Source organism: Bolinopsis microptera, chromosome 11 (genome assembly GCF_026151205.1).
Source record: "Bolinopsis microptera isolate Bmic1 chromosome 11, MBARI_Bmic_1.0, whole genome shotgun sequence".
NCBI classification, from domain to species: Eukaryota; Metazoa; Ctenophora; class Tentaculata; order Lobata; family Bolinopsidae; genus Bolinopsis; species Bolinopsis microptera.
The window spans coordinates 3,446,655-3,473,451 of NC_087082.1; the positions used below are offsets into that span (position 1 = coordinate 3,446,655).

The window sequence follows — 26,797 nt, forward strand, 5'->3', positions numbered from 1 at the left end:
AAAATTGGTTTGACTATCAGGAGTGCTCGTTCTTCCTTATATATAATACTAGAAACCCGCTAGTCGAAAGCTTTGTTCGAGGAAATCTTAAAAATCAGTTATGTTTTAATTTTTCTTCATCATACAGCTCTGTTATACAGTAGACATAATGGAATTTATTTAACAATGGCGACAGCGTTGTTAGTATTCGGATTCCCAAAACGATACTTTTTACCGCATCAAAAAATGCCAATCACAACCAAAGTTATGAATATAAGTCATAGCGTGAGCGTAAATGTGAGCTAGTTTTGAAATTATGACGTAGCATACAGCATAACAACGCGCGTAGTTAAGATGTTTTTGCTCGCGCACGTGCATTTTAACGTTGCTACGCAACAGCGCAGTAAACCTTTGCTAAAACAACGACATTATTCTAACGGTTATTTTACCTCACTTCCGACGTTAATTATAAAAAATCTAAAGCCTAAATCAAAATTCTAAGAATGCTATAGCCTATTCCTATCCTTTTTCTACAACCCTGCTAAAAATGGCGAGGTTTCAACTTCATTTGCGAGCTGGGTTTGGCATCACCAGAGGGTCATTTTGAGGTCGATTTTCGGTGTTTTTTCTTCTATGTCCCCGTTGCCGGGGAAATTTCGTCAAGTTTAAAATATAATATAGATATGTACGTCTTTACACTTTGCGTGCTTTAGTTGTTTTGGAATTGATAAAATTCGACCGAGAAAAATCGTCAGATTTAAAACAAGTTTTCATTTCTCACGGGGCAGAATTAATATCATGATTAAAGTTAGATTTCCTCTTAATTGAACACACAATGCACTTCCCACGAGTTACCCCCGTTTTGGTCGAATTAATGTTAATGTCTTTCGTGTTAATGGATTTGCTTTCGGGGATACATTATTATTTTTTTGAGCTCAATCGTTGCTAAAATTTGCTAACATCTTGTTACATTTGTTAATGTCAATTTGTCCTTGATAAATGAATATATCTTCACTTCTCTTAAACTAATAATAAAGATGCGTTAACAAACCCAAACTAAATTGCATGATGAAAAAAGTGCCACGCCCTATTTAAGGGTGTTAACTGTTAAATGATAATGCTTATAAAAATTACCGATTTGTCTAGAAATTCTATAGGTCGAACATAAGTGTATAAATAGATTCATGCATAATTATGACAAGAAGTTCGATTATTGTTCTGAACTGATAGCAAATGGTAAAATAGGTACCAAGAAGATTTAATGGTCCCATTTTCTGTAAAACATTTTATTTGTTTTGTAGAATGGCCTATTCTTGTGTCATACTTGGCTTAGAAAACGCTGTCTTCTTTCGTTCCTGATTGTCTCACAAAATTCATCTACTAGATATAAATTTGATCATTACTGATAAATAGTTCTGATATGATATCTATAGACCTATCAAGCCTTTTTTATGATCCAAAATGGCAATATCTGGTCTCTGAAAACCACAAATATTGACTTATCCGCGGGCGCGGAACGTTTTGAGTGAACTTTGCTAGTCCAGACCATGTGGTTCGCCGGTGCTAAAATTATCACAGATAACTAACGCGCATTTAGGAGACGCGCAAAAGTTGAGATTGTTATTACGGTTTGGGCGAGCGATTTAGAAAAAGCCGTTTATGACAGTACTGGCATGACCAATTTTATTGTGGCTGGTAAAAGGGCCCAGTTGCCTGTAAGGGCTTTACCGAACCCCTGGGGACCACAATGTGATAGGATCAGGCCAGATGTTTCTATGTAGAGCAATTTATTTATTTCGGAGCTATGGTTACGTGGTATAGCTGGTGGTCATGTTTAAAGGTCAGTTTATCTTTATTTGTGTGCTATAAATTATCCATCCAGATGCTTAGTGATGTGAGTAAATCATGCTCTTCTACAATATATAACGTTTAACTATAAATTTGTTTTTACCACAGAAACTGTGGCACTGTCAGTTGGTTACAATGGTCTTTTACAAATGATACACACTGATTCCAGATACAGATAACATCCTGTATAAGTTAATTGTTAGAATGTATTATCAATGATATCATTAGATCAATCAATCACAATATTATCAAATATATCATTAGATCAATCAATCACAATATATATGTCCTTGACATTACTCCCCCTTAAAAAAAAATATTTAGCGATAAAGTCGCGTGATAAAATGCGCGTTTTTGATGCGCGGCTTTAAATGCTAAAAAAATGTACTTTTCTTAAGCGTAAGATCTAAAATCTAGCTGTAGAAAAACCGTTATTTCTATGTCACGTAAGTTTTACAAAACATCACGTAATTCTGAAAGCTCAATATAAATTTAAAATCAGGTTAAAAATGTATCAAAGTTGTCATTAAATGCATCTAATAAATATTAGTTAAAAGTTGATACAACTTTAAATTTATCTCTCATCATAGAAATCAGTTTGTTTTTGTTCATCAACTCCATAAAAAGTTGGTTTACACACAATTCTACCTGACGAGCGAACTGTACTTTCTGAAGTAGGTGGTGGAGTATCTGGAGAAGCAGCGTGTTGAATAGTCGGAGAAGCAGAGTGTTGAGTAGTCGGAGAAGCGGGGTGTTGAGTAGTTGGAGAAGTAGGGTGTTGAATAGTCGGAGAAGCAGAGTGTTGAATAGTCGGAGAAGTAGGGTGCGAGATGTTTTCACTAAAAGCTGCCATATCTTCTTGTGGAATATTCATAACCTTGTTTCTAAATGCAGTCATATCCACTTGTACTTTGTTGAAAGGCAATTTCAGAGCTCTAGTTAAAGGTGATACTTCATTGGGATCTGCTCGAGATGCTAAATCTTCGTCTAAGTTCTGCTCAGAGTTAATTTGAGGCATAATAGGAGTAGATTCAATCAATTCTTCTTGGGGCTCCGTTGTCATATTATAGCTTGCGGTTTTAGATGCTTCGTGTTGTTCATGTATTGGCATTAGATTGTTGTGATGATAGACTTTTATACCACCTTTAGGTCCTTTAATAGCATAGGTTGAAGGTCCCATCTTTTTGTCAATTGTGTACGGTCCTCTTTTCCAGTTGGCAGCTATTTTAGGATTGGCTCCGTAGTTACGTTTCATCATCACCTCTTGATTAACTGAGTATGTGTTTATAACAGCTTTTTTGTCATGCTGCTCTTTATACTGGATTTTTGCTTCCTTCTTTTATACATTATGATTACAGAGGAAATGATATTTAGATATATATTGCTGTGCTGTAAAAATTGACTTTATTTATTTATTTATTTTATTTATTTCCTGTAAGTTGATGCCAGCATTCTGCATGATGATCTTCCCACTCAACTTCTGTTTGTCATGTTCTTTTAAACCCATGTAATTATCAACAGGTAATTGAGCATGGTCAGCAAACATACAAAGGAATGGTGAATATTTCAAAGATTTATTCACTGTATTGTTGTGGGCCAATACTGCTTCGTAGATGATAAGATCCCAATCATGTACGGATATCTTCCTGCTTTCGCATATTACACTAACTAAGGATTTAACAGATCCGATTGATCTTTCAGCTAGACCATTTTCCTCTGGGTGATATGGGGAAGATTTCTCTTTGGCAATTCCCAAGTAATCGCATAAATTATTGATCACATTGCCGTTGACGTTTGCTCCTTGATCTGATCTCAGCTTTATTGGGATGCTAAATATAGACAGCCACTTGTCCCACAATGCCTGTTTCAGAGTTTCAGCTTTCTGATTACTGAGTGCTGCTACTGAGATGAATCTTGTAGCTAAGTCTACAATTAAAAGGAAACAGCACTTTCCTCGTGGGGATATTGGCATACTTGCCACGTCTATGCTGATCGATTCTCTTGGATTTGGAACTGCAGGTGTAATTATTAGTTCCGCTTTAGGAGTTTTTTGTCTTTTACAGGCAGCACAGGATTGGCAGTCACGTACCCAGTTTTCGATTTGGCTCGTCATCCGTCTCCACCAAAATCTTGACTTCACCATAATCACTGTGTTTTCTGCTCCTGAGTGATATTGTCCATGCAGTTCATCTACAACTTCTCTTTGTAGCTTTTCTGGGATGACAATTCTTTCTCCTCTTTTCAGTACATCATCTTCAATGTGGAGAAACCTGATGTTCCTGAACGGACCTTTATTTATTTTCTTTTGTTCTTCAAGCTTTTTCACTACAAATCGCAGTGCTTTATCCTCCTTTTGAAACTTTTTAATCTTTTCAATATCACAGTATTTTGAGTCAGTTTTATCATCAGTATGATAGATATACTCGTCTCCATCCGCTTCTGTGCTTACAGGATTTTCTCTGATTTCTACTCTACTTAGGGCATCAGCAATCTCGTTATCTTCTCCTTTAATGTACTCAATATTGTAATCAATTGATTCAAGCTCTAACAACCATCTAACAATCTTTCCTCTGTTGTCTTGGTGATTACGGATGAATTTCAACGGCTCGTGGTCAGTAATAAATATTACTTTGCCTGAGCAATACACATCCCACTTTCTTGAGCACTCTTTGATAGCAAATAGCTCCAATTCTGTTACCTTCCAGTTTCTCTGACATTTCTGTAGGGTTTTGGAATGATATCCTAGCGTGATATTCCGGCCTTTATCATCTTTCTGAAACAAGACTCCTCCCACTGAGATTTCTGATGCATCTGATTGAATGTAGAAACATTTTGAGAAATCTGGTAACCCTAGTGCTGGTGCTTTGGTGAGACTGTCTATCAATTGATCTAGAGCTTGTTGCTGCTTATTACCCCAGACAAACTTCTCTTTATCTGATAGAATCATGGTTAAAGGTTTTGTTATCTCTGCATATTTGGGGACAAAACGTCTGTTGAAGTTACCAATACCTAAAAGTCTTTGAACCTGCTTTTTAGTTTGAGGGATCGGGAAGTCAATCAACTTTTGAACATTGTCTTTTCTGGGTAACACTTCATTGTGTCTGATATGAAATCCTAGGAAGTCTATTTCTTTGAATCCAAATTCACACTTCTCGGGTTTCAATGACAGGTTGTACCTCTCTACCTCTTCTAACACTGCAGTTAGTGCATAGAGGTGTTCTTCGAATGTTTCTGAAAATATGAAAACATTATCACTAAATGCTCCAACTCCATCAATATCTCTCTCTTTAAGATCATTGATCATTTTATCCATATTCCTTTGGAAAGTTGCTTGGCTATTTTTAAGTCCAAAAGGCATACGATTGAATTCATATTTACCATTAGGCACGCTGAATGAAGTTTTCTTTTTATCATCTTCATGTACCTCCAAACACCAGTAACCTGAAGCGAGGTCTAGTTGGGTAAAGTAGTTACAGTTCAAACAAGCATCAATCATATCATTCACGTCAGGCAGGGGATAAGAATCTTGGATCGTATTCTTATTCAAATTACGGAAATCTATGACAAATCGTTTAGTATTGTCCTGTTTAGTGACGAGAAGAGGGTTACTATTGTATGGAGATTTAGAAGGGCGGATAATTCCATTATTTAACATCTCAATCACTTGTTGATTAACTTCATTTTTCCATTTGTCAGGAATTCTACGTACCTTGTCTTTACTAACACGGTCGTCTCTACTAAAGATACGATGAAGTTCAGTGGTGCACAACTTTGGAGCTTTGCTGTTTTTGACAAAAACTTGGCAAAAATCTTCTAACAACGATTTGATGCTTTCTTTCTGATTTTCAGCCAGGTCTTGACCAATCTTACATCTGTTGATGATACTGGTGATATCTTTGGTATGATCTTCGGAGACCATGAAAACCCAGTCTTCTCCAATTCTCACTCTCTGATTTGTCCAGTCAAATTCAGTGGTTCCAAAATGTTGCAAAAAGTCTCTGCCCAAAATCAACAAATTCTCCCTGTCAGGAATTGGCAGAGGTTTGACCAGATGCTTTGTCTCCCAAGTTGAACTGATAAGAATCCTGCATTCAACTGGTTCTCCAGCATATTCAACACCTCCAATCCCATAAACCTTATGGGACTTGGTGGATACTAATTCAGGAAACAGTTCCTTACTCATCACTGATATCCCTGCTCCGCTGTCAAATAGTATGTCCACGTCCCTCTCAACATTGTTCACTGAGATGATGCCATATAGTCATAAATTGTTCTTCTTTGGCAACTTGAAGTAGTTGGGGCTACTAGGACTTCTGGAACTTGAGCTATTCGACCTTCTCAAGCTGGGGCTGGGGCTATTATATCCTCTGGAGCTGGAGCTAGAGCTATTGGAGCTATTGTTTTCGGTCAATTTAACATAGCATTTTTTCTCATGATGTCCTTCTTTGCCACAACGAACACATTTTCTTTTGCTGCATCGGTTGGCATAGTGACCGTTTTCTAGGCATATCCAACATTTTCTGTCTTTGCCATTATATCCATCAGCTTGTGAGTTGGGTTTGTTGTACATAACAATCTGTTCGTCCTCACCATCATTGTTTTGGTCGTCCTCTTCTTGAAACATTCCCAGCATCCCTTGAACATTGTGCAAACCCTCTCTCAGTTCTTCTGCCCATCTTGGCATTTCATCTGCAACAAATACATCAAAATCTTCTTTCTCTTTCTTGATGATTTGAGGTGTACTTGTGCTTTTCTTTAGGGTAGTCAATTTATCTTTCGCAATCTTGAAAATGTCCACCACTGCTGCTGCAGCCATGTCCGCTTTGAATTTGTCAGCATTGTCATCATAGATTTGCTCTCCATCTGGTATGACTTTCAAGTACTTCAGCAGTAGCATGTCAGGTGTTATTTTGGCTATATCTGCTTCGCTTTGCAGTAAGAAGAAATAACTGACTATGTCTGTATATGATCTTGATGCCGGCTTCAGGTCCCAAAACTCATTCACACTTGACACTCTTCCCACTGTCCCATCTATCAATTCTTCTAAAAGACTAAGTGCTTTTTCTAGGGTATCTTCTTTGATCGCAGTTTCGGCTAAGAGAACATAGCTGCTGAATACATAAGCCGGTATCATGCTCTTCTTCTGAGCCTCTGTCAGCGTCGCTGTAGCAGCCAGGTATCTCCTCCTCCATTCTCTCACCGACTGTCCCACTGTTAGGTGTGGTATTGGAGTTTGTGCCATCTTTACTTTATAACGAGAGGATGTTAATGTCAGTTGGTTACAATGGTCTTTTACAAATGATACACACTGATTCCAGATACAGATAACATCCTGTATAAGTTAATTGTTAGAATGTATTATCAATGATATCATTAGATCAATCAATCACAATATTATCAAATATATCATTAGATCAATCAATCACAATATATATGTCCTTGACAGCACTAAGGTCAAAAATTAACAAGAATTGCGCCCGTTGTTTTGTTTTGGCGGACGCTACATTTCCATTTCACATTTACTATAAATTTAAGTATAAGCTCCAATCAGCTCACTTCAATCTTCATGATAATAATATTGATAAATTATGCATCAAATACGGGAAACACTTGAAATTCAGTTCAATTGCCGTAGAACTTAACTTGTATCTGTAATTCAAGAAATTATCAGCAAAGGTAAACTATACTCGTGTACACATCAATACATAGTAAGGGGAAAATTGGTCGATTTAAGGGTTCCGTTGGATTTGAATGTTCACAAGGATTTCTTAACGGAATATGGTAGTTAGGACCCCTACGAACATAATTAGACTTGTTGCCAATTTTGTATCTCAACAGAAACACCACTTTTACCACTTTTTACCACCTTTGTACCACCTTTCTGGTTTGCCAAATATCTTTAGTTGTGAACGTCGTAGAAGGCTGCAAATTAACCTAGAATGTTTATCTTATCAAGGAGTAAAACTTTTGTATGAAAAATTTTGACATTTGACAATCAGCTAATTGGATAATTACCAATTAGTTAATCACCAAAAAAAGTGAAAATTTTTTATTGGCTCAAAATGATCGAAATCGTTTGAAACACGGAGAAATGTAGTTTTTAGAAAAACTTCAAAAATTGTTCACTTAAAAATTTTTTTCGAGACTTGGAAAAAAGTTTGAAAATTTTAAAATATTTTTTCCGCCAAAAGTGATCGAATTGCATGAAACGTGGATAAAAATGCTTTGCAGAAAAACTTCGAAGATTTTTAGATTGGGGAATACTAAAATCATCAATATTTGAAGTTGGAGTTCAGTAAATCTCGACATATTTGATATTTTAGTAATTAGGAATAGCTTAGCGGAAAGGGCTGAACCTGAAAAAGGTTAACCACACAATATTAGAGTTTCATAACTAATTACAATACAGCTTTATCAAATTCCACATAAAGAAACAGCACAAAAGGACCATTTAAGATCGAACCGATTTTACCTGCTGTACTATCATTTTATTGATTTCAATGATCAAAACCTCTGTACCGTCAATCTTGCCAATCTATACCGGGTATCTGAATGTACCGGACCTCTTATTTACCTCTATAATTAGACCCAGTTATGCAAGAAATGCGATTTCTCACAGGGATTTCTTTTAACTGTGCACTTTTTGTCACTCTCGCAAGAGGCCCGGTATTATAGGGGGTATAGGAAGAGAGTGTAAATATACCTTTCATTATCCACTGTGGCTTTTTTTGTATTGTGAATGCGCATGCCGCTTCGTTTGCTATGCCAGATACCTCAAATAACCCCCCTATCTCATTGCCAGGGTCGGGATAGAGCTGGAGATAGCATCGAGAGGTTGCTAGAAATAGCTAGATTTAGAGTAAACTGGTGGTAGCTGGGTGGTGCTAGCATGGATGTAGCAGAACGTAGCTACACGGGGTTTCATTGGAGTTGGTTATTTTAATGGCCAAAGAGTGCCGGAACTAAAGTTACTTAAGATTGCAGTTGAGGGGCAGTGTAAACCACGGTGTAGTCAGGGACACAGAGCTACAGTGCAGGAGTACTGCAAAAGAACAGTGCAAGTGATACAGTCTGCAACAGTAAAACGCCGACGAAGCTAGACTTAGAGTGAACTGATGGAAGCTGGGTGGTGCTAAAATGGAGGTAGCAGAACGTACTACATGATGAAAACAGGAAAACTAAGGCTGGTTGAGACCTAAAAAGATGTGAATCTGTCCTGATAGATCCAGTGAAGAGCGAGTTGCGAAGAGTTTGATCACTAACCTAAAGCTCTAAAGAAGAAGAGGGCTAAAGAGACTCACTTTGATCAATAAATCCGGTACGGCAAGGTCTGTAGCCTTGATAAGAAGATACCATGAAGTAATTCATGCGGTAAAGTCGATTTATATAAAGGGTTTCGTTGGATCTAAAAAGGGTGGGTCAGTCTCTCTGTTTTCATCAGATTCTGATGAAAGGCTGTTAAGCTCAGGACGGTGATCTTAATAGGTCGGATAGCTGTACCTGGTTGCTTTCAACCCACCCTTGTCGCTTGAAAATAAGTTCTCACTCCACCTCTTCCAAAAATGCAGTTACCAAAGCAGGACACTCTTCTTCCTCCTCTTCTTTCAACCCAAACACAATCAGGTTCCAGCTCCTCTCCTCCTCTGCAGTCACAATCTTATCTCCTTCTTCGGCGTTTTACTGTTGCAGACTGTATCACTTGCACTGTTCTTTTGCAGTACTCCTGCACTGTAGCTCTGTGTCCCTGACTACACCGTGGTTTACACTGCCCCTCAACTGCAATCTTAAGTAACTTTAGTTCCGGCACTCTTTGGCCATTAAAATAACCAACTCCAATGAAACCCCGTGTAGCTACGTTCTGCTACATCCATGCTAGCACCACCCAGCTACCACCAGTTTACTCTAAATCTAGCTATTTCTAGCAACCTCTCGATGCCATTTAGTCGAAATACACTCTCACTGCCGTTTTAAAATTGTTAGCTCTCGTTATCGCACTGCTTATCTCTTGATAATTGCACCGCTACTGCGCTGCTAGCTTGTTGTGCTGATCTTTACGATGGCAGATTTGGACTTGGAAAGTATCAATTACATGTGGAATGAGATGTTCACCTGGAGCAAAGAGACTCTGAAGAAATTTGGCAAGCCGTACGGAAAGTTAAAGGACATTGCGGACGCTAAGAACTTCAACAGACTGAATAAGCCGGAGATTGTCGATGTGTGTGGTCGATCTTTTGAGTATACGAACTATCTTATGGAGACCGTTGAAACGTATAAGAATGTGTTGACCAGACTTCAGGGTCAGTTAATTGAGAAGCAAGAGCAGGTTATCAGTGTTCAGGCCGAGCTATCAGCTTGCAAGACTGAGCAACTTGAAGCGATGAAGAAAACTGTGTCAAGTTCAGTTGCTGATTCAGTGAAAGCGGAGTTCCAATCTTACAGCTCTGTCGTTCAAAGTTGGCCAGCACAGTCTCCAGTAATCAGCCCGGAAGCATTGACGTCTGTAGTCAAGACTATTGTTGCAGAGGAGGACCGCAGCAGGAACCTTCTTATCTTCGGTCTGCCTGAGGAAAAAGAAGAGAAGCTCGAATCTCAAGTCAGTGAAGTTCTGGAAACTATTGGCATAAAGCCAAAAGTAGAGGCTCAGAGAATAGGAAAAAAGAAAACGGTTGACTCAACGCGACCAGTTAAAGTTATCACCTCAAACTCGCTCATCGTTGATCAGATTCTGAGGAATGCCAGGAACCTGCGGCAGAGTGAGAAGTTTAAGACAGTTTTCTTGAGCCCTGATCGGTCTGTCGAACAGAGGAAGCTCCGGAAAGATCTGGTACAGGACATGAAGAAGCGGGCACTTGCAGAACCGACCAAAAAGTTTTATATAAAGGACGGGCAAATTTATTGTGCCGATGAAAGCAACGGTTGACAACATTTTTTGAGTGTGTGTTTCGTGTGCTGTTTTGATATGTTTTGGACCATGTTTGTGAGGGACATACTGGTAGCTGTAGTTATTTTCTATACAAGACTGAATAGTCTTCAGGCTTTAGCTGAGCTTTAATTTCCGACGCAGTTTTGTTGAGCCACTAGTCCATGATGGGGAATATAAACAATATATTTAACTCTTAATGGTCATAGCTACTTTTAATTTCAGGAATCATACAGATTTTTAAAGTACGCTGGTACGATTTTTATCTTATTAAATTGCTGTTCAATATCTATTTTAGTAAACATTAACTGGGGTAGTAAAACCCAGTTCCCAACCAACCAATCATCTCCAGCTCTATCCCGACCCTGGCAATGAGATAGGGGGGTTATTTGAGGTATCTGGCATAGCAAACGAAGCGGCATGCGCATTCACAATACAAAAAAAGCCACAATGGATAATGAAAGGTATATTTACACTCTCTTCCTATACCCCCCTATATAATACCGGGCCTCTTGCGAGAGTGACAAAAAGTGCACAGTTAAAAGAAATCCCTGTGAGAAATCGCATTTCTTGCATAACTGGGTCTAATTATAGAGGTAAATAAGAGGTCCGGTACATTCAGATACCCGGTATAGATTGGCAAGATTGACGGTACAGAGGTTTTGATCATTGAAATCAATAAAATGATAGTACAGCAGGTAAAATCGGTTCGATCTTAAATGGTCCTTTTGTGCTGTTTCTTTATGTGGAATTTGATAAAGCTGTATTGTAATTAGTTATGAAACTCTAATATTGTGTGGTTAACCTTTTTCAGGTTCAGCCCTTTCCGCTAAGCTATTCCTAATTACTAAAATATCAAATATGTCGAGATTTACTGAACTCCAACTTCAAATATTGATGATTTTAGTATTCCCCAATCTAAAAATCTTCGAAGTTTTTCTGCAAAGCATTTTTATCCACGTTTCATGCAATTTGATCACTTTTGGCGGAAAAAATATTTTAAAATTTTCAAACTTTTTTCCAAGTCTCGAAAAAAATTTTTAAGTGAACAATTTTTGAAGTTTTTCTAAAAACTACATTTCTCCGTGTTTCAAACGATTTCGATCATTTTGAGCCAATAAAAAATTTTCACTTTTTTTGGTGATTAACTAATTGGTAATTATCCAATTAGCTGATTGTCAAATGTCAAAATTTTTCATACAAAAGTTTTACTCCTTGATAAGATAAACATTCTAGGTTAATTTGCAGCCTTCTACGACGTTCACAACTAAAGATATTTGGCAAACCAGAAAGGTGGTACAAAGGTGGTAAAAAGTGGTAAAAGTGGTGTTTCTGTTGAGATACAAAATTGGCAACAAGTCTAATTATGTTCGTAGGGGTCCTAACTACCATATTCCGTTGAGAAATCCTTGTGAACATTCAAATCCAACGGAATGCCACTTTTCCCCTTACTAACACTATGCGTGCCACGTACTAATTGGGCGTATTACCTAATAGTAATATTATACATTACATGCATCATATACATTAAAACACAGTCGCGCCGCGCATTCATAGATCACAGGCTATCTATACATCACATCTCCGCAAGCAATCCTCGCGCGCGCGCAACTTTTTCGTTGCATGGTAACAGACGGAATGACATCATATTCAGACCCGCCTACTGCTATCTCCAAAATCCACGTTTTTCTGCAAAAACCTCCATTCGTAACCTTTCACTATTGCCTTTTTTCAAAAGGGTGAAAAGGAAAAAATTTGTACTCATAATTGATAGTTAAAGCGTTTTTTTTTCTTTTTTTCCCCCAGCACTACTACACAACAAAAACCTGTCGGCCCACCGAGGAAACACAGTCGCAGAACAAGAAACCCAATTGTGCTCCTCTATTCTGCGATCGTGTGTATTTACTATAAACTAGCTAAATGCAGTTAGTAAAATTTTCTGGAATCATTAAAGTCGTTTGATTAGTTTTATAAAGCGGTAAGTTATTTTATAAACATACAAAGTTTGTTTAAGTGCGTTATTTCCCCCGCGCTAGTCCTTCCGTTGATTAATTATTTAAACGTGAACAATTTTCAATTTTTAATCACGCATGTAATATTGATTTTGGAGGACTTCGCCGCTTCGACGCGCCGCGCGAACTAGCATTCTTGCTTCGCATCGTTGATCGTTGAACGTCGAGCAACGATCTCAATGGTGAATGGGTTGACATCGTCAATCAATATTGATTTTGATCTTACCAGAGCCTTACAGTGGCGCGCGCCCACCGCGAAAATTACTTAGGGACCTTGTAGGTTTACAACCTACCAAAACGCTTGGAGGACTTCGCCGCTTCGACGCGCCGCGCGAACTAGCATTCTTGCTTCGCATCGTCAATCGTTGCTCTGCTTCGCAGAGCAACGATCTCGATGGGTTGACATCGTCAACCAACCAAAACGCTTGCCGAGTTGGACTCGTCGACGGTCCTGTATATGGAACAAATATTTTACGAGTATCACCCGTTAATTAGGGACACAAGCTATTATGTTCATAAACATAGTAGAATAGAGATTCGGCGGAATGATAGGTTGAGCGTTGATTCACGATGTCAATCCTTCACAGCTCGGTGAGGCACAGTGGTGCATCTCGCCGATCTACCAAAGTGTGCGGGAAGAATTATTTGATGCGCGGCGCGACCCAGTAGTGCATCGCGCTACAAGGTTGAGCGCTGCCAAGTAAGCCGAAATTCGAAACAAACGCGTCACGTAGTACGTTAAGGCCTTACTCTAACCAAAGCTCTTTCGCTTGCAGCAGTGTGCGACCGTTGAATGCGGCACAGGATGAGGTAAAAGATCGATCATTGGCATTTTGGATTTGTAAAGGTACCTACGTCCTACCCCAAGCGATGTGATCGATTACACTATTATATCAACAATTTCACTTTACTGCCCGGAAAGACCTTTTATCAGTATTGGCAGTTAAACATCAGGTCATGTTTTCAAAATCCGAGGCACCAATTAATAAATGGGTTTTGTCTTTTGATGAGCCCAATAATACAAATTTGGATTTTGTAATCAGTGTGTATCGACTAATGAAACACTTGCAGTGAAATTCTAAAGACTTAAAAAGCCTAATTAAAATCTGCTGACATCAATTTGTATCCTAACATTAATCATTGCATAATGTGTACGTACCATCATTCAATTTATTAAGTCCTTGTAATAGTCACCAGCATAAAAAACTAGAAGTTTTAAGAAAACAGCAAATTTTATCAATCAATCGTAGCAATAATGGACTTGGATGTTAAAATTCTCAAGTAATTTGTTGTATGGTAGTGGAAAGGGTCATTTAAACCCCTTGTCTTGACAATAGGAAATTCAGGACCAAGCTGCACCTTAGTCATAACGAGGGTGGCAACCAAAATATGGGACAAAACATGGAGTAATATGCTCATGTGATAGGTATTTTAATCTAACAAGACCTCGCTTCTCTCTACTTCGGAGTGTCTTTATAGCCGTTTAAGATGTCAGGGGAAAAGCTGTTAATGAAATTTATGTTTTGTTCATCCCTTTCAACCTTATTCCATTATGTGTATTTATTGATTATTGACATAATTCTTGGTACTAAACCTACATTGATTGGATATTCCGTGCAGAACTTGATATTTGTTTAGGGAAATTGATAAAAATATAAAGATTCTGACTAATTTGATTTAATTTATTGTATATATATACTGTTTGACATTTCTTTTTTTTGTTACCAAAAAATTTGATAGCAATCGACCATTTTCGTTACCAAAGTGCTGTGCTCTGCCAATTAGGTCACATATGATTTTATTGAATGTAACATTTTTCACTATCATTATCAGATGGTTGCTGTCAAGATCAAAAACATTCAGTGTTAAAAGAAAGGAATTGTAACATTATTCTGATTTAGCTAGCTGCAAGTTATGTTCCTGTCAATTGGGTAACTAAAGTCATACTTAATCTCACAACTTACCTTCAACCCAGAAGTCAGAATATGACATGAAAAGGCAAATTGTTGTACGATTACACAACACATTTGCTAAGCAAATACCTTCTGCTGCTAAATTGCAAGTTGATACTGAACTAAGAAAAGACTGTGATTACGTAAGCCCAGCTGACAGAGTATCGAATATCAGACGAATCAGGTATTGTATTGTGAATTTTTGAATCTGATGAAATTAAAGATCTAATAATTTATTTAAATTTATTTAGAAGTATTTGAATTCATTGATTTAATTTACCACTATGTGTTTGTCAATCAGCTGTATATCACTCTATCAGGTATGGTAAGAGACAAGATGAGACGGCAGAGGAAATGTCATTGAGACTGTACGCTACAGAGCTGCATGAGTGGAATCACAGGCACTGGCAAAAACAGAACTTTTCTTATTCTAGCATAAAGCAGCGATTGCTTGATGAGGTTCGTTGAAGTACACACAAGTGGACTGTGATAGGAAATCTTATGGATTTTCTATACAGTAATTTTAAATCTGTAGCCATCACATATGGCTTACTTAAAACCTAATGTATTTTTTACAATATTATTTGAATTTTGTCACTGCAAAAACATATATATCTAATATACCAGATTGAAGAAAACGACATAGAAGATGAACAAGAGATTGAGCGAATCATGGAGGAATTCTACAGGACATATCTCTTGTCAAATAAAGACAACTTTAACACATACACAGAAGAATGGCGTAAAGCAAATATAAAACTAATATATATGTCTCTTCGTGCTAAGAAATCCAGGGTTTCAAAATCTGTCAGAGATATATTTTCTAGATGAAATGAATGACGATTGAAGAGCAATCTCTTGAAAATTTTGCCAAGTGCAAGTGGGCATTATAAAATTGAAAATATGAAAGGTGGGGTACCTCCAATTTAATCCTAAATTTTGCTTGGTTGTGCAAAGATACAAGAGCTAACTAAATTGTTTTTATAATGAATATGAAAGTTTGTACATGTCTATGTATTTATTTGTATTACTCAATTAAAAATAAAATAAAATCTGTGAACTTCTTCAAGTCAGTTTTATTATAAAATCAAAACAAGATCTTTCATAACCTCTGAAGTAAGTTTTAATTGGTTTAGGTGATGGCTCAGCACCAGTCAGCTGCAATCCAAGTTTCCTGCTGGACCAAGGTGAAAACTGGTGCCATGATGGGCGCTGCACTGGGTTGTGGAGTGGGACTCATGTTTGGTAGCTTTGTTGGTATCAGGTTAGCTGAAAATTCACTGAATACCTGTTTTTCTAAATATAAACTAGTGTTTTATAACAGTCATAGTTATGGTGAAGATATTCACTATTGAATGTACCAATCTGAAGCTTCATGAAATCCTGATAAGAATAAGCCTTTATATTTAATTTTATTTAAATTCTACTTCTTACTATTATATATTATATTGATATCCTGAAATGTAATAGCAGATCTTGTTCAGGGGTGGTCTAAGAGGCAAGAAGCTTATCAATGAGTTGGGCTCAACAATGTTGCAATCAGGAGGCACCTTTGGGACGTTCCTCGCTATTGGATCAGCAATCAGATGCTAAAATTTTCAAAAATTCTTCGTATTCTTTTAATTTTCCACAGACAAGTCTAAATCGATTTGATTACTCCTGCTTAATAAATGTATGTCACAAAAACTGTTCAATGATTTTCAAGGGAACTTAGGCTTCTAAATTTTGTAAATGTCTTTTATTAATTTATTTATAGTCAGGTTTTTGAACTTAAGTTTCACTTTCTCCAATGTCTCCAATCTTTAAGCGAAAGAGTGCTGGAAATATTTTTAAATACCAGTATACCGTAAGATAACCATTTCCCAGAATGCTTCTAAGAAGTATCATATAATATAACTAAATTAAGTATTAATGGGTATATATTACAAAAATACAAGAGTCAAAACCCGGTCAAAGTAGCACCCTCCAATTACATGATCAATGACACATTCACATGTCAAACTTTTCAATCATAAGTTAACACGTGATTTTTCAAACTTCTACTGATGCTTGATTTCACCTGTTTGACATTGTCAGTAAGCAGGCACATTACATCCAGTATTATAATAACTGTTTAATAACAAACGCAAATTTGAAGACTTTTATCCCACCAATAGTAAACAACATGACAAGACTAGACATGGAGCACCACATGTTCCTTCAAACCCTAGCTGCAAGGAGGATAGTATCCGAGAGAGAAGCACACGAACTATTGATCAAGTGCTTCGAACTTGCAGGTTACATAGGGTTAGGTTTTGTTGTTTAAAAGAAACTTCAGTTATACCACTGTCTGTTTCTTACTGTATGAAGATCTTTAAGATTTTTACTCCCATATTTCATTTAATTTGCACATTTATAGTTTAAAACTCTATATTTTGATTGAAATGACTAAATCTCACAGGTTTGAACAACCCCAACACCCAGACTCAACTACAAGACCACATAACCAGAATAAACTCACAACTATCAGCTTTGTTTCTGGAGATAAGAAAAGGAACCTGCGAGAACAGCGGCACTAAATATTACTGCTTTGTTAACAACCAAGAGGACGAGATCTCTAAACTCTGCTCCAACTATGCACCCCTAGACTTTGCGTACTTCCGTAAAATAATCGAACAGATGATATTATCGGACGAGGGCTGTGTCCAGAGCACAGATTCTCTGACTCTATGTAATAGTCTTCCTGAACAGAAAAAGATGACCTATGTCCACGCCAAGGCTCTGTTGCGTGGGTGGTGCAGTGAGCGGTGGCTTATTGAGGACCGCAGTAACAATTCATTCTTGCTAGGTCCCCGGGCACTCATTGAGCTAGGACAGTACATTCAGTCAGCTTATGGTGAGCATGTAACGAGCTGTAGCTTGTGTAGAACTATCTGCATCTACGGTACAAGGTGTGAAGATTGTAATACCAAGTTCCACTTCCACTGTAAGACGAAACTTGCAGCAAGTTTGGATCAGCTGAGGTGTCCAAGCTGCAAAGCTGAGTGGTCGTAAAGTGTGAGAGTGGTGCTCGTTAAGGTATGCAGATAACGTGACAGGGTGTTACATTTTTAGATTTTTAAACTTTTGATTTATTTCAAATTTGTTATTTTGTTTACTTCACAATGGGTGATCAAGAAAGCAGAAAGTTTTTTTACCATTTTAAAAGTTTTCTATAATCACTACCATTTGCAAGACCCATTACCCTTTCCCAGGCATGTCGGCATTTTTATCGACGTTATTTTAACATTTTTTGACGTGAAAATAATAATATTTATTCAGTTTAATTGTGCTAGGTGTAAATGATCAGTGCCTTAAATTGTTTAATTGTGCTAGGTGTAAATGATCAGTGCCTTAAATTGTTTTTTTGGTTTAATTAGCACTTGTTCTCATGTAAGGTTCATTAGTCTTTATTTCATTTGTTATCACCATAAAAGGCGGATTTGTTTCATATAATAAAATAATAGTTATATTTCGTTATTTTAAATAGCTGTCCACATTTTGTTTTGAGTCTTTAAAAGCAGCTCAGTAATTTACATACTGCAGCTTTATAATGGTCAGTGAACAGCGCGAGCGAGCAGTCGCTAGCACTAAGTATCCAAATGTTATGTTATGTTAATTTTAATTCGTAACCATTGGTAATCAAATTGTGTATTACTTTGGGTACTTTACAATTCGCAAGTGCTTTATAATTTTACATGTGCAGTGTTTAATTGGGTGTGTTCCAATTTAATCATATATGCCTATTTTACGACTACCTTACTCGGGAATATTATAGCGGGTTAATTTATGACTGGGAAAATTAATGACCGGGAAAAATATGGCGGAATGTTCCAAAACCCACCAAGCATCAAAATGTATTACTATTAGTTTACCTTACTCGGGAACATTATAGCGGGTTAATTTATGACTGGGAAAATTAATGACCGGGAAAAATATGGCGGAATTTTCCAAAACCCACCACTTTATCCCAGTCATAATATTCCCGAGTAAGGTATTAATTGTAAACAAATTTTAATTTAATTTAAATAGAGCTACCTAAAGATAACTAAAATACTGATCATCGCTTAGTAAATTCTAGAAAACATCAGATTCTTTTACAGTCGATTCTTTATATTCATTTCTTTACGGTTCTTTACAATCCAAACTACGGTGCCCAATGCAGATATGTAGTAATATTATTATGGTTACTAGTTATTACCTTGGCACTAAACCCTTAACTAAACCCTTAACCATAGCTCGGGAGGATGGATACGAAGAAGTTGTATCGAATGTTCCATGATTGTTACGAGGAGAAGATAAAGGTGGACGAAGTGATCACTTTCGTCCGGAGTAACGCAACTAATGTTGAGCAACAGGTAATGTCACGTGGTCTTATCACGTGGTCTTATCACGTGGTCTTATCACGTGGTCTTATCACGTGTTTATAATTTGTTAGAACCTTGAGATGGCCAGTACTATGATTACGGAAATTGGCTATCCTTTTCAGTTTCAGAGCTCTCGGCCTCTTCAACTTGATTGTTTTTAAGTGAAAATAAAGATCACGTGCCGACCAATTACCCACAGTTACATCCACCTTTTTATCTGTCTATCATTTAAAAATTTAAACTATTCTAAATATTCGTAATCAATAATCATTACACCATTCTCTGCTTCACAGACCGACCTTGTTGACATGTTTGCCGTGCTGGACATAGAATCCGCCACCAAGGAGGACGTTAAGGATCGCGAGATATTTATCAAGGTGTTGGAGTCCGTTACAAAACACATCAAACACGACATCCTTAAAGAGCGGCTGGAATATGACACTCTGGAGCGGGTAAAGCTTATCAGCAACAGCAAACAGTTCAACACAAAGTTAGTTAGAGAAACTGTGCTGCTGGTTTTGTGCAAGTTCTCGTAAAGCTTGAATACTTGAGTTTTTGTTTGAAACGGCGTTTTATTTACCAGCACTTGAACACAGCCTAACGATTTTTCCCTGTAAATTTACGTCAATGCATTTGACTATCTCACATTAGAGTTGTATAAAATTTGCATTTTTCATCCCCCATACTATTAAACCACGTGATACTCGCTAAACCACGTGATACCCTCTAAACCACGTGATACCCGCTAAACCACGTGATACCCTCTAAACCACGTGATACCCGCTAAACCACGTGATACCCTCTAAAGCTCTAAACCACGTGATACCCTCTAAAGCGCTTAACCACGTAAAACCCTCTAAACCACGTGATACCCGCTAAACCACGTGATACCCTCTAAACCACGTGATACCCGCTAAACCACGTGATACCCGCTAAACCACGTGATACCCTCTAAACCACGTGATACCCGCTAAACCACGTGATACCCTCTAAAGCTCTAAACCACGTGATACCCTCTAAAGCTCTAAACCACGTGAAACCCTCTAAACCACGTGATACCCGCTAAACCACGTGATACCCTCTAAACCACGCGATACCCGCTATACCCTCAAAACCACGTGATACTCGCTAAACCACGTGATACTCGCTAAACCACGTGATACCCGCTAAACCACGTGATACCCTTTAAACCACGTGATACCCTTTAAACCACGTGATACCCGCTAAACCACGTGATACCAGGTACGTGAGAACTAGAACGAAGTTGTTCTACAAGCAGCAGAAGTTTAACTTGTTACGAGAGGAGAATGAGGGGTATAACAAGTTGATCATGGAGCTGGCTAACCCTCCCTCAGATGCACAGACAATGATAGATCACCTTCTCAAGCTTATTGGCAGGTAACTGGTCATTTAATTTAACGTTTAAACGTATTAATTAATTGTCGCTTATAATTTATGTTAGTTACTTATTGTTGGTGGGACTAGATATCATATTATGTGCATTTTGAACAATGGACAATGAAAATCCTCATGCCAGCAGAAACTGACATTGATTAAAATCGTGTCCCCAGGTTTGATCTGGATCCTAACAGAGTGTTAGACTTGGTACTAGAAACCTGGCAGAACTACTTGGATAAGAGCGAGTTCTTCTTGCAGCTCGTCAAACTCTTCCCCAAACAGGACGACGCTCTTTGTAGAATGCTTGGTTACAGCTTCGCTTTCTACGAGGTTTTTTTTTCTTTCCAGGAATTTTACTTTTATCAGTTTATGTTTTGTTAGTTATTATAGCATTTATTCTTGAACATCGAACTTGAAAGTATTCATTACCAATAGTTATAGTTTCAAATTTTGCTTCTTTGAGAAGTATTTTGTAAAGCTGCTGAGTGCTGTGGCTTTTGGTTCCTGATCTTTTGTCGATATTTGCCATCTAACTGGATACCTATACGAAACTCGTAAGAAAGAATATCTATTTTAAATTTGATATCTTACAAATGATGAGATTATATACAATTAACTACACAGTACATCCCAGAACGAGCCGGACGGCACACCAGAGTCCCTGTTCAAAGTGGGCGCGCTGCTCATAAAGCGCGGAATCATTGATCTGCACGTGCTGTACTCACACCTGGGACCGAGTTACGACCAGATGAAAACAGAGTACAACAAGCGGCTTAGTGACGCTAGAGAGAAGGTTAGTTAACATAGCTCCACCTAAAATGGTTTAATCTTCATTGTTCAAGTTCCCTCATCAACTTCAGTACTGGATCCCGGTCTTCAGCCGGTTTCCAGAAGTCAATATATCGTGGTCTAACAATCTACTATTTAACTAATTCCCATCCTTTTCTAGGCGAAATCCTTGGTGACAGTGTCGTTGAACAAAGACGACGCAGAGGAGAACAGTGACTCCAAGTCGTCGAGCAGCAAGAAGGCAGGTGTAGCAGAGGTAGCAACGACATTACAACTACAGATTTCAAGATTAAGAGCACCTCTATCTGAAAATGTATCACTAATTTACAAAATTTTTTTTATACAAAACAATAAATAAGTATGCACACAGTTATACAAACAGTTATATTCCAGTCAAATGGACTATGAAGTGGAAAACAATCTGACTCACTGGTAAAAATCTGTCTTCAATAGGACACACTTTCAGTTTGACACTGCTATGAAGACGCTGTAGTAATGTTTTCGGGCATGCGCTTGCGAACTTTGAATGAGATTAGGATAATACAAACATGCTTGAATAAGAATGATAAAGGATTGGGATATTAAGTAGAATGAAGCATGATGAGCCCGTCTCTGAAACCACAGAGTTTAACACTTCCACGAAACAGTTACGGAAAGAAGGATCATTGAAGACGGACCAGCTGTAGCGATGGACACTAGTGTAAAACTGAAACAGGTTTTAGTCAGAGAACATTCAGTGAGGCAGTGTTAGTGTTAATGAACATGCTTCCCCCTGTAACTCCTTATTCGCTCGTCGACTCTATGACAGTTCATATCTTCAAAAGCTTTTACTATTTGTTTCATGTGAACCACAGGAATAATTTTCCTTAAAACTTCCTCTAGACATAGAGAGTTATAAAGATTTGTGAAAATATGATCCAGACTTATTTTTGCATTTATAATCTTGAGAATTGACCACATATAATGACTCTAATACACCTTAACATTTTCAGATCATAACTATGTAGAGACCTGACGTGTTAACAGAAGGCTCAATAAGTTTCTACTAGTTTAGGGGATCTGGTACAGAGGTATATCAATAGGAGCATGAGGTGTACTCAATTTGTACATATTTGTGTACTTATTGAGTTTACAAAATTGTGTTACATATTGAGTACATTGTGTACTTATATGTTACATTAGTACTTATTGTGTACATTGTGTACATATTGTGTATTGATGTAAAAAAAAAATATAGTTTTACGGGGAGCGTCTTCTATGGCCACGTTTTTCAGGTCAACTTTGTTTCACTAACAAATCAATCCAGACTTTTTTTGAGTGGCAGTTGATCGTTCATAAACTTGTCCCCTGAACTAATCCAAACATTTTTATCAAAGACCCTTATAATATTATTCAAAGGGAACACCTTTGAAACACTTTACCAGGACAGCATATAATTTTGAGTCGAGACTAACAATCCCTAAGGCTGGCGTAAGATCAATCTAATAATTATAAATGTTGCATAAATGAAACATTGAATAGGCAAGCAGAAGTCGAGTCCCTATTTAATTAGGAATTTTGAGTCGGTTTACTGAAGTTAAGAACTAACGTTCTTCTCCTGTCTAGACAGCTGCAATGGCGCCTGGCTCTGGTAATTATTGGATTGTAATTACCAGGCTCCAATAATTGTAGAACAATTACAGGTTACTGTGAACTAATTTTTTTAGTGGTAATTAACATGTGAACCATGACGTGTCTCCCCAACTGGCTAACTCACAATCTATACTAACGCAATTACTTCTATTACTCCGGAACTGAAGATGAAATACTACAAAGGTTGGTCCGGACATGCGTTGTCTGATTAAAATCTTAGACTGACATGTCTCTCCGGAATCGCGATGCATAGGAATCATTCCTTATCGTATGCAACTTACCCTACATATTATATTAGTTAGTCTATAATTTGAAAGAAAAATCCGAACTGTTTGACCTATTTGTTTAGATTTTAAAACGGCCATTCAGAATTTGGACACGAGTCTTTAAACACCCTGTAATTATTATCGCGAGGAATAGCCACTAATAGTAAAACCCCTCATTACAGGTAGTTACACTGTGTATCATGAATGGAGCTAGGATCCAGTCACCAACACCCCTCTCTGATTCAGAGACAAATTGAAGTCTCATCATTCGCTAGTTACTCATTGTTTGTGTCGAGATAGCTCAAATCATGGCGGATCTCACTCATGCATTCTTATTCAGATTCAATAGCGATTCGATTTTATCAGTATGACTATATTGAAATCAGGAACTAGTTTATGGCAAATATCACTTTATCCTTTCGCTCTAGATATCTGAAGTCGAACCAAATATGTTTGATTTGTGACAGTGATAATGGGTTTTGATTGGCTAATCGCTGTCCCGACGCATCAGAAAAATATGGTTCGCCACCCCGTCTATGGAACACCGAGTAGAAAGTGATTCATTATGGATGTCCAGTATTGAATGTTTTGATTTATATTAATTAAGGCCAAGCTGACAGTGAAAACCAAGACGATTGCTGGTTTATTGTATACTTTGTAATTGTAGCCTTTTAATTTGTAAGCACGCATAAAAGGTGATTGTTAATTTTAAAATGATAATTTTAAGAATAATATTATTATTCCATAAATTAATTTATTTTTAGGGCTAGGGTATTTACTGTACCTTTTTTTAGAATTCCACCCGAAGAGTTCATCGTTATTAGAATAGTATTCCTGTATTTATGTAACTTGTACATAACCGTCCCCACTTTATCATACGATAACATTATGTAAAATATTTCTTATGTTATGGTTGAGTTAATTTGGGTTGTGGAAAAACTCTGAATCTGCATACAGCTTATGGATCATGTTTAGAACATTATCCTATATTTATCCGAGCTTGAAATCATTGTAAAAAGTTATTGTTGAAAACCATGTATTAAAAATCACTGTCATGGAAAGCAATTGTTTTGAATTTTTCTTACTTACGACTCAAAACATTTTTAAACAATGCCTCCTCGAGGTGGGCAATTTCCCTTATATATTCGAAAATAAATTGACGGTAAGCCGGAACGATAAGCAATCTAGAAACATAACTCCTCACCTGCCCAAAGATCTCATGAGATATCATTAATATATAGTCCACCGTGCTTGGTTTTTTTTTGTCTTTACCTCCCAACGTCCTTCTTTTTTCCCTTACATATTAAGCATGAATCACAAATCCTAAATAAACGATTGTACCCAAAATCCTTGATGTCTACTGGCATTCAATTATTATTATTTATTTCTCATGATCCATCAGCCTAGGACTTTAATCCTCAGCTCTTAGGGCTAAGCGTCACGTCACTGTAGCCTGAACAGTGAACACTGAAGCTCACTGTGATACAACTACTAGGTCATGAGGCACGATGCTCTGGCTGTTGTACAATGTGCAATAACATTCCTGGTGCAACACTTACGTCTTGCATAAGTCAAGAGGTTTAAAATTTTGCGCCCAAGGGTCCTGGGATACTAGATCTGAAGCAGGAACGAAGTGAATCGATTTGAGTAAGCAACTTGTAAATGTCTTAGCGCACTCTTGCGTTTAAAACAAAGGACTCATGTAGATGCGACATTTAAATATCCAATGATACGGATTAAGCAAGATAATAGAAATAAAAAATTAACTGACGCTGCCTAGCTATATTTTAAGAATATTAGGTCATATATATATCCGTCTTATCTTTGCATTTTGCTTGTCATTTTCGCTCCAACGAACTGCCCTTTCTTCACCAATTCCGTTTTTAAATCCTTAAATCCAGAATCATTGGAAACAACTTCAATTTTCAAATACTAATGTATCCTGGCAAGCTAACGGACAGTAATTGTACAAACAGAGGGATCCCGCAATACCTTTTTAAGAGAGCTGAACCTAGACCGCCCACAATTGGATAGCATGCGGGGTTGCGGTTCCCGAATTGTAGGTTCAAGAAAATGGTTGTAGGGGCGCCAAAAACTTTCGGGGGCGGGGGCGACCTTAAATGTTAACGTAAAACTTAAACACTGCTCTCGGACGGCATAGGTACAGTTGTCTCCGAGTGCTTCTTGTCAAACAATTTTAGTTTACAACCTTGTTTGTAGTTAACATAGCAGAATTGTTTATTAATCCTTTTGATGGTTCCGCCTGGTTGCGTATTTTGCACACTGCATTTACCTATATTATATGTAGTATATTGCCAAAGACCGCTGTATCTCCATTTAGTTATTTCACTTATACCCACCACAATGAAATGACAAATATCCCCTCCCACAACTGTAAAAAAACAGAACACTCAACCCAGACCCACCTCTGTCAAAATGAGGATGGTACCGGTATAATGACTTAGGTTGAAAACACCAAACGCTGTGTTGGTGCCCAACATTCCTGTTGCCACGATTTTAATCCGATCAGCTGTTCAGCTGCAAAAAGTCACATAACTGAGCGATGAGGTGCCTGGACATTTGATCAGACCGTACTCGTCACCACCCAAAGTAGTGACCATTGTGCAGCCCCCTGTATATAATCTAGTTGTCAAGTTAGGGTGCTTTTTCTACTCCAAATTATGCGATTCGATAAAATTAATCAATAGGTTATGGCTCCTTAGTAGCATGAAAGTGACCATGACACATAAACAGTTCTCATAAATAAGCAAAAAGTTAGAGCTATAGTTTTTTATCGATTATAAATGCGAGAGCGCCATTAATGTGGACAGCTTGCTCCATTACGTGAGCCGTTACTTTTGAGACAGGCCCCGTACGATCTTTTTATTGAATAAGATAGTCCGAGTCGACCCCGCCAAATTAAGCCAATAACATCAATTGGCCGATTTTTATCCAAATTGTCTGAGTCATATCTGTGATAACTCCTGACTGTGATCCAGATACAGCCGTATTTGGCTCTAACGATATCTAAATTTAAAAGTTGTTTTTATTAGGCATGTTACGGAAATATGAGTCATTAGAGACAAATAAAATGGTTGTTATCATCTCTTCTCCGCGCTAATACACTGTGAGTTATAACTTATAACACTAAATTAGCATCATTCTATTTTACTGCTATGTTTATATCATATCTAGACTATTATTATACCCCTGGGAGTGGATATATAATATTGAATATTATGAGCATTGGAAGTAAGACTATTGACTAATTCTTTTAATTTTCGATCTGATCTGCCCAAGCAAAACCGGCCAGCCATGCCCAACCAATCTCATATGATGTTAGAGTTAAGTAGTATTATAACCGCCTAACCCGTAAAATTATACCCAGATATCGATATTTATCATTATTAGGCCCGTTAACCGACTCAGCTCCTGCTGCTTCGTTATCAGTGGGCAGCAAGTTATTAATTAGATTATTTATCTGAGTACACTGCGGCGTTTAATACTTATTACTTCCATGGAAACTGTTCTGCCCATCCCTAACTAAGTATATCATTCAAGAACAATAACTATTTAATAATACATAGAAAAATTATTTAATTAGTCGTACTATAGG

The 26,797-nt window shown here is 37.5% G+C and overlaps 3 protein-coding genes across 3 annotated transcripts in view; all 3 read left to right on the forward strand.

Moving 5' to 3' along the window:
* The window catches only part of LOC134823252 (THO complex subunit 2-like), a 40,786-nt gene extending 17,348 nt beyond the window's left edge, over positions 1 to 23,438 (forward strand). The window contains exons 2-8 of the mRNA XM_063834647.1: positions 18,968 to 19,087; positions 19,390 to 19,586; positions 20,339 to 20,494; positions 20,668 to 20,824; positions 21,129 to 21,287; positions 21,444 to 21,539; positions 23,364 to 23,438. Of these exons, the coding sequence (XP_063690717.1) occupies positions 18,977 to 19,087; positions 19,390 to 19,586; positions 20,339 to 20,494; positions 20,668 to 20,824; positions 21,129 to 21,287; positions 21,444 to 21,539; positions 23,364 to 23,438 (951 nt within the window). The 5' untranslated portion in view covers positions 18,968 to 18,976. The remainder of the gene's footprint in view (positions 1 to 18,967; positions 19,088 to 19,389; positions 19,587 to 20,338; positions 20,495 to 20,667; positions 20,825 to 21,128; positions 21,288 to 21,443; positions 21,540 to 23,363) is intronic.
* LOC134823358 (reactive oxygen species modulator 1-like) lies at positions 15,848 to 16,480 on the forward strand. Its single transcript, XM_063834788.1, has 2 exons — positions 15,848 to 15,975; positions 16,196 to 16,480. Exons 1-2 carry the CDS (start codon positions 15,851 to 15,853, stop codon positions 16,302 to 16,304), a joined length of 234 nt encoding a protein of 77 aa, XP_063690858.1. The 5' UTR covers positions 15,848 to 15,850; the 3' UTR covers positions 16,305 to 16,480.
* On the forward strand, positions 16,872 to 18,463 carry LOC134822918 (non-structural maintenance of chromosomes element 1 homolog). Its single transcript, XM_063834194.1, has 2 exons — positions 16,872 to 16,987; positions 17,152 to 18,463. Exons 1-2 carry the CDS (start codon positions 16,876 to 16,878, stop codon positions 17,742 to 17,744), a joined length of 705 nt encoding a protein of 234 aa, XP_063690264.1. The 5' UTR covers positions 16,872 to 16,875; the 3' UTR covers positions 17,745 to 18,463.
* Positions 23,439 to 26,797: the final 3,359 nt, after the last annotated feature.

Coding starts and splice junctions, on each gene's coding strand:
- LOC134823358 (XM_063834788.1), top strand. CDS start 15,851: ATGGCTCAGCACCAGTCAGCTGCAATCCAAGTTTCCTGCTGGACCAAG. Junction 15,976..16,195: donor GGTAGCTTTGTTGGTATCAG/GTTAGCTGAAAA, acceptor GATCTTGTTCAG/GGGTGGTCTAAGAGGCAAGA.
- LOC134822918 (XM_063834194.1), top strand. CDS start 16,876: ATGACAAGACTAGACATGGAGCACCACATGTTCCTTCAAACCCTAGCT. Junction 16,988..17,151: donor CAAGTGCTTCGAACTTGCAG/GTTACATAGGGT, acceptor TAAATCTCACAG/GTTTGAACAACCCCAACACC.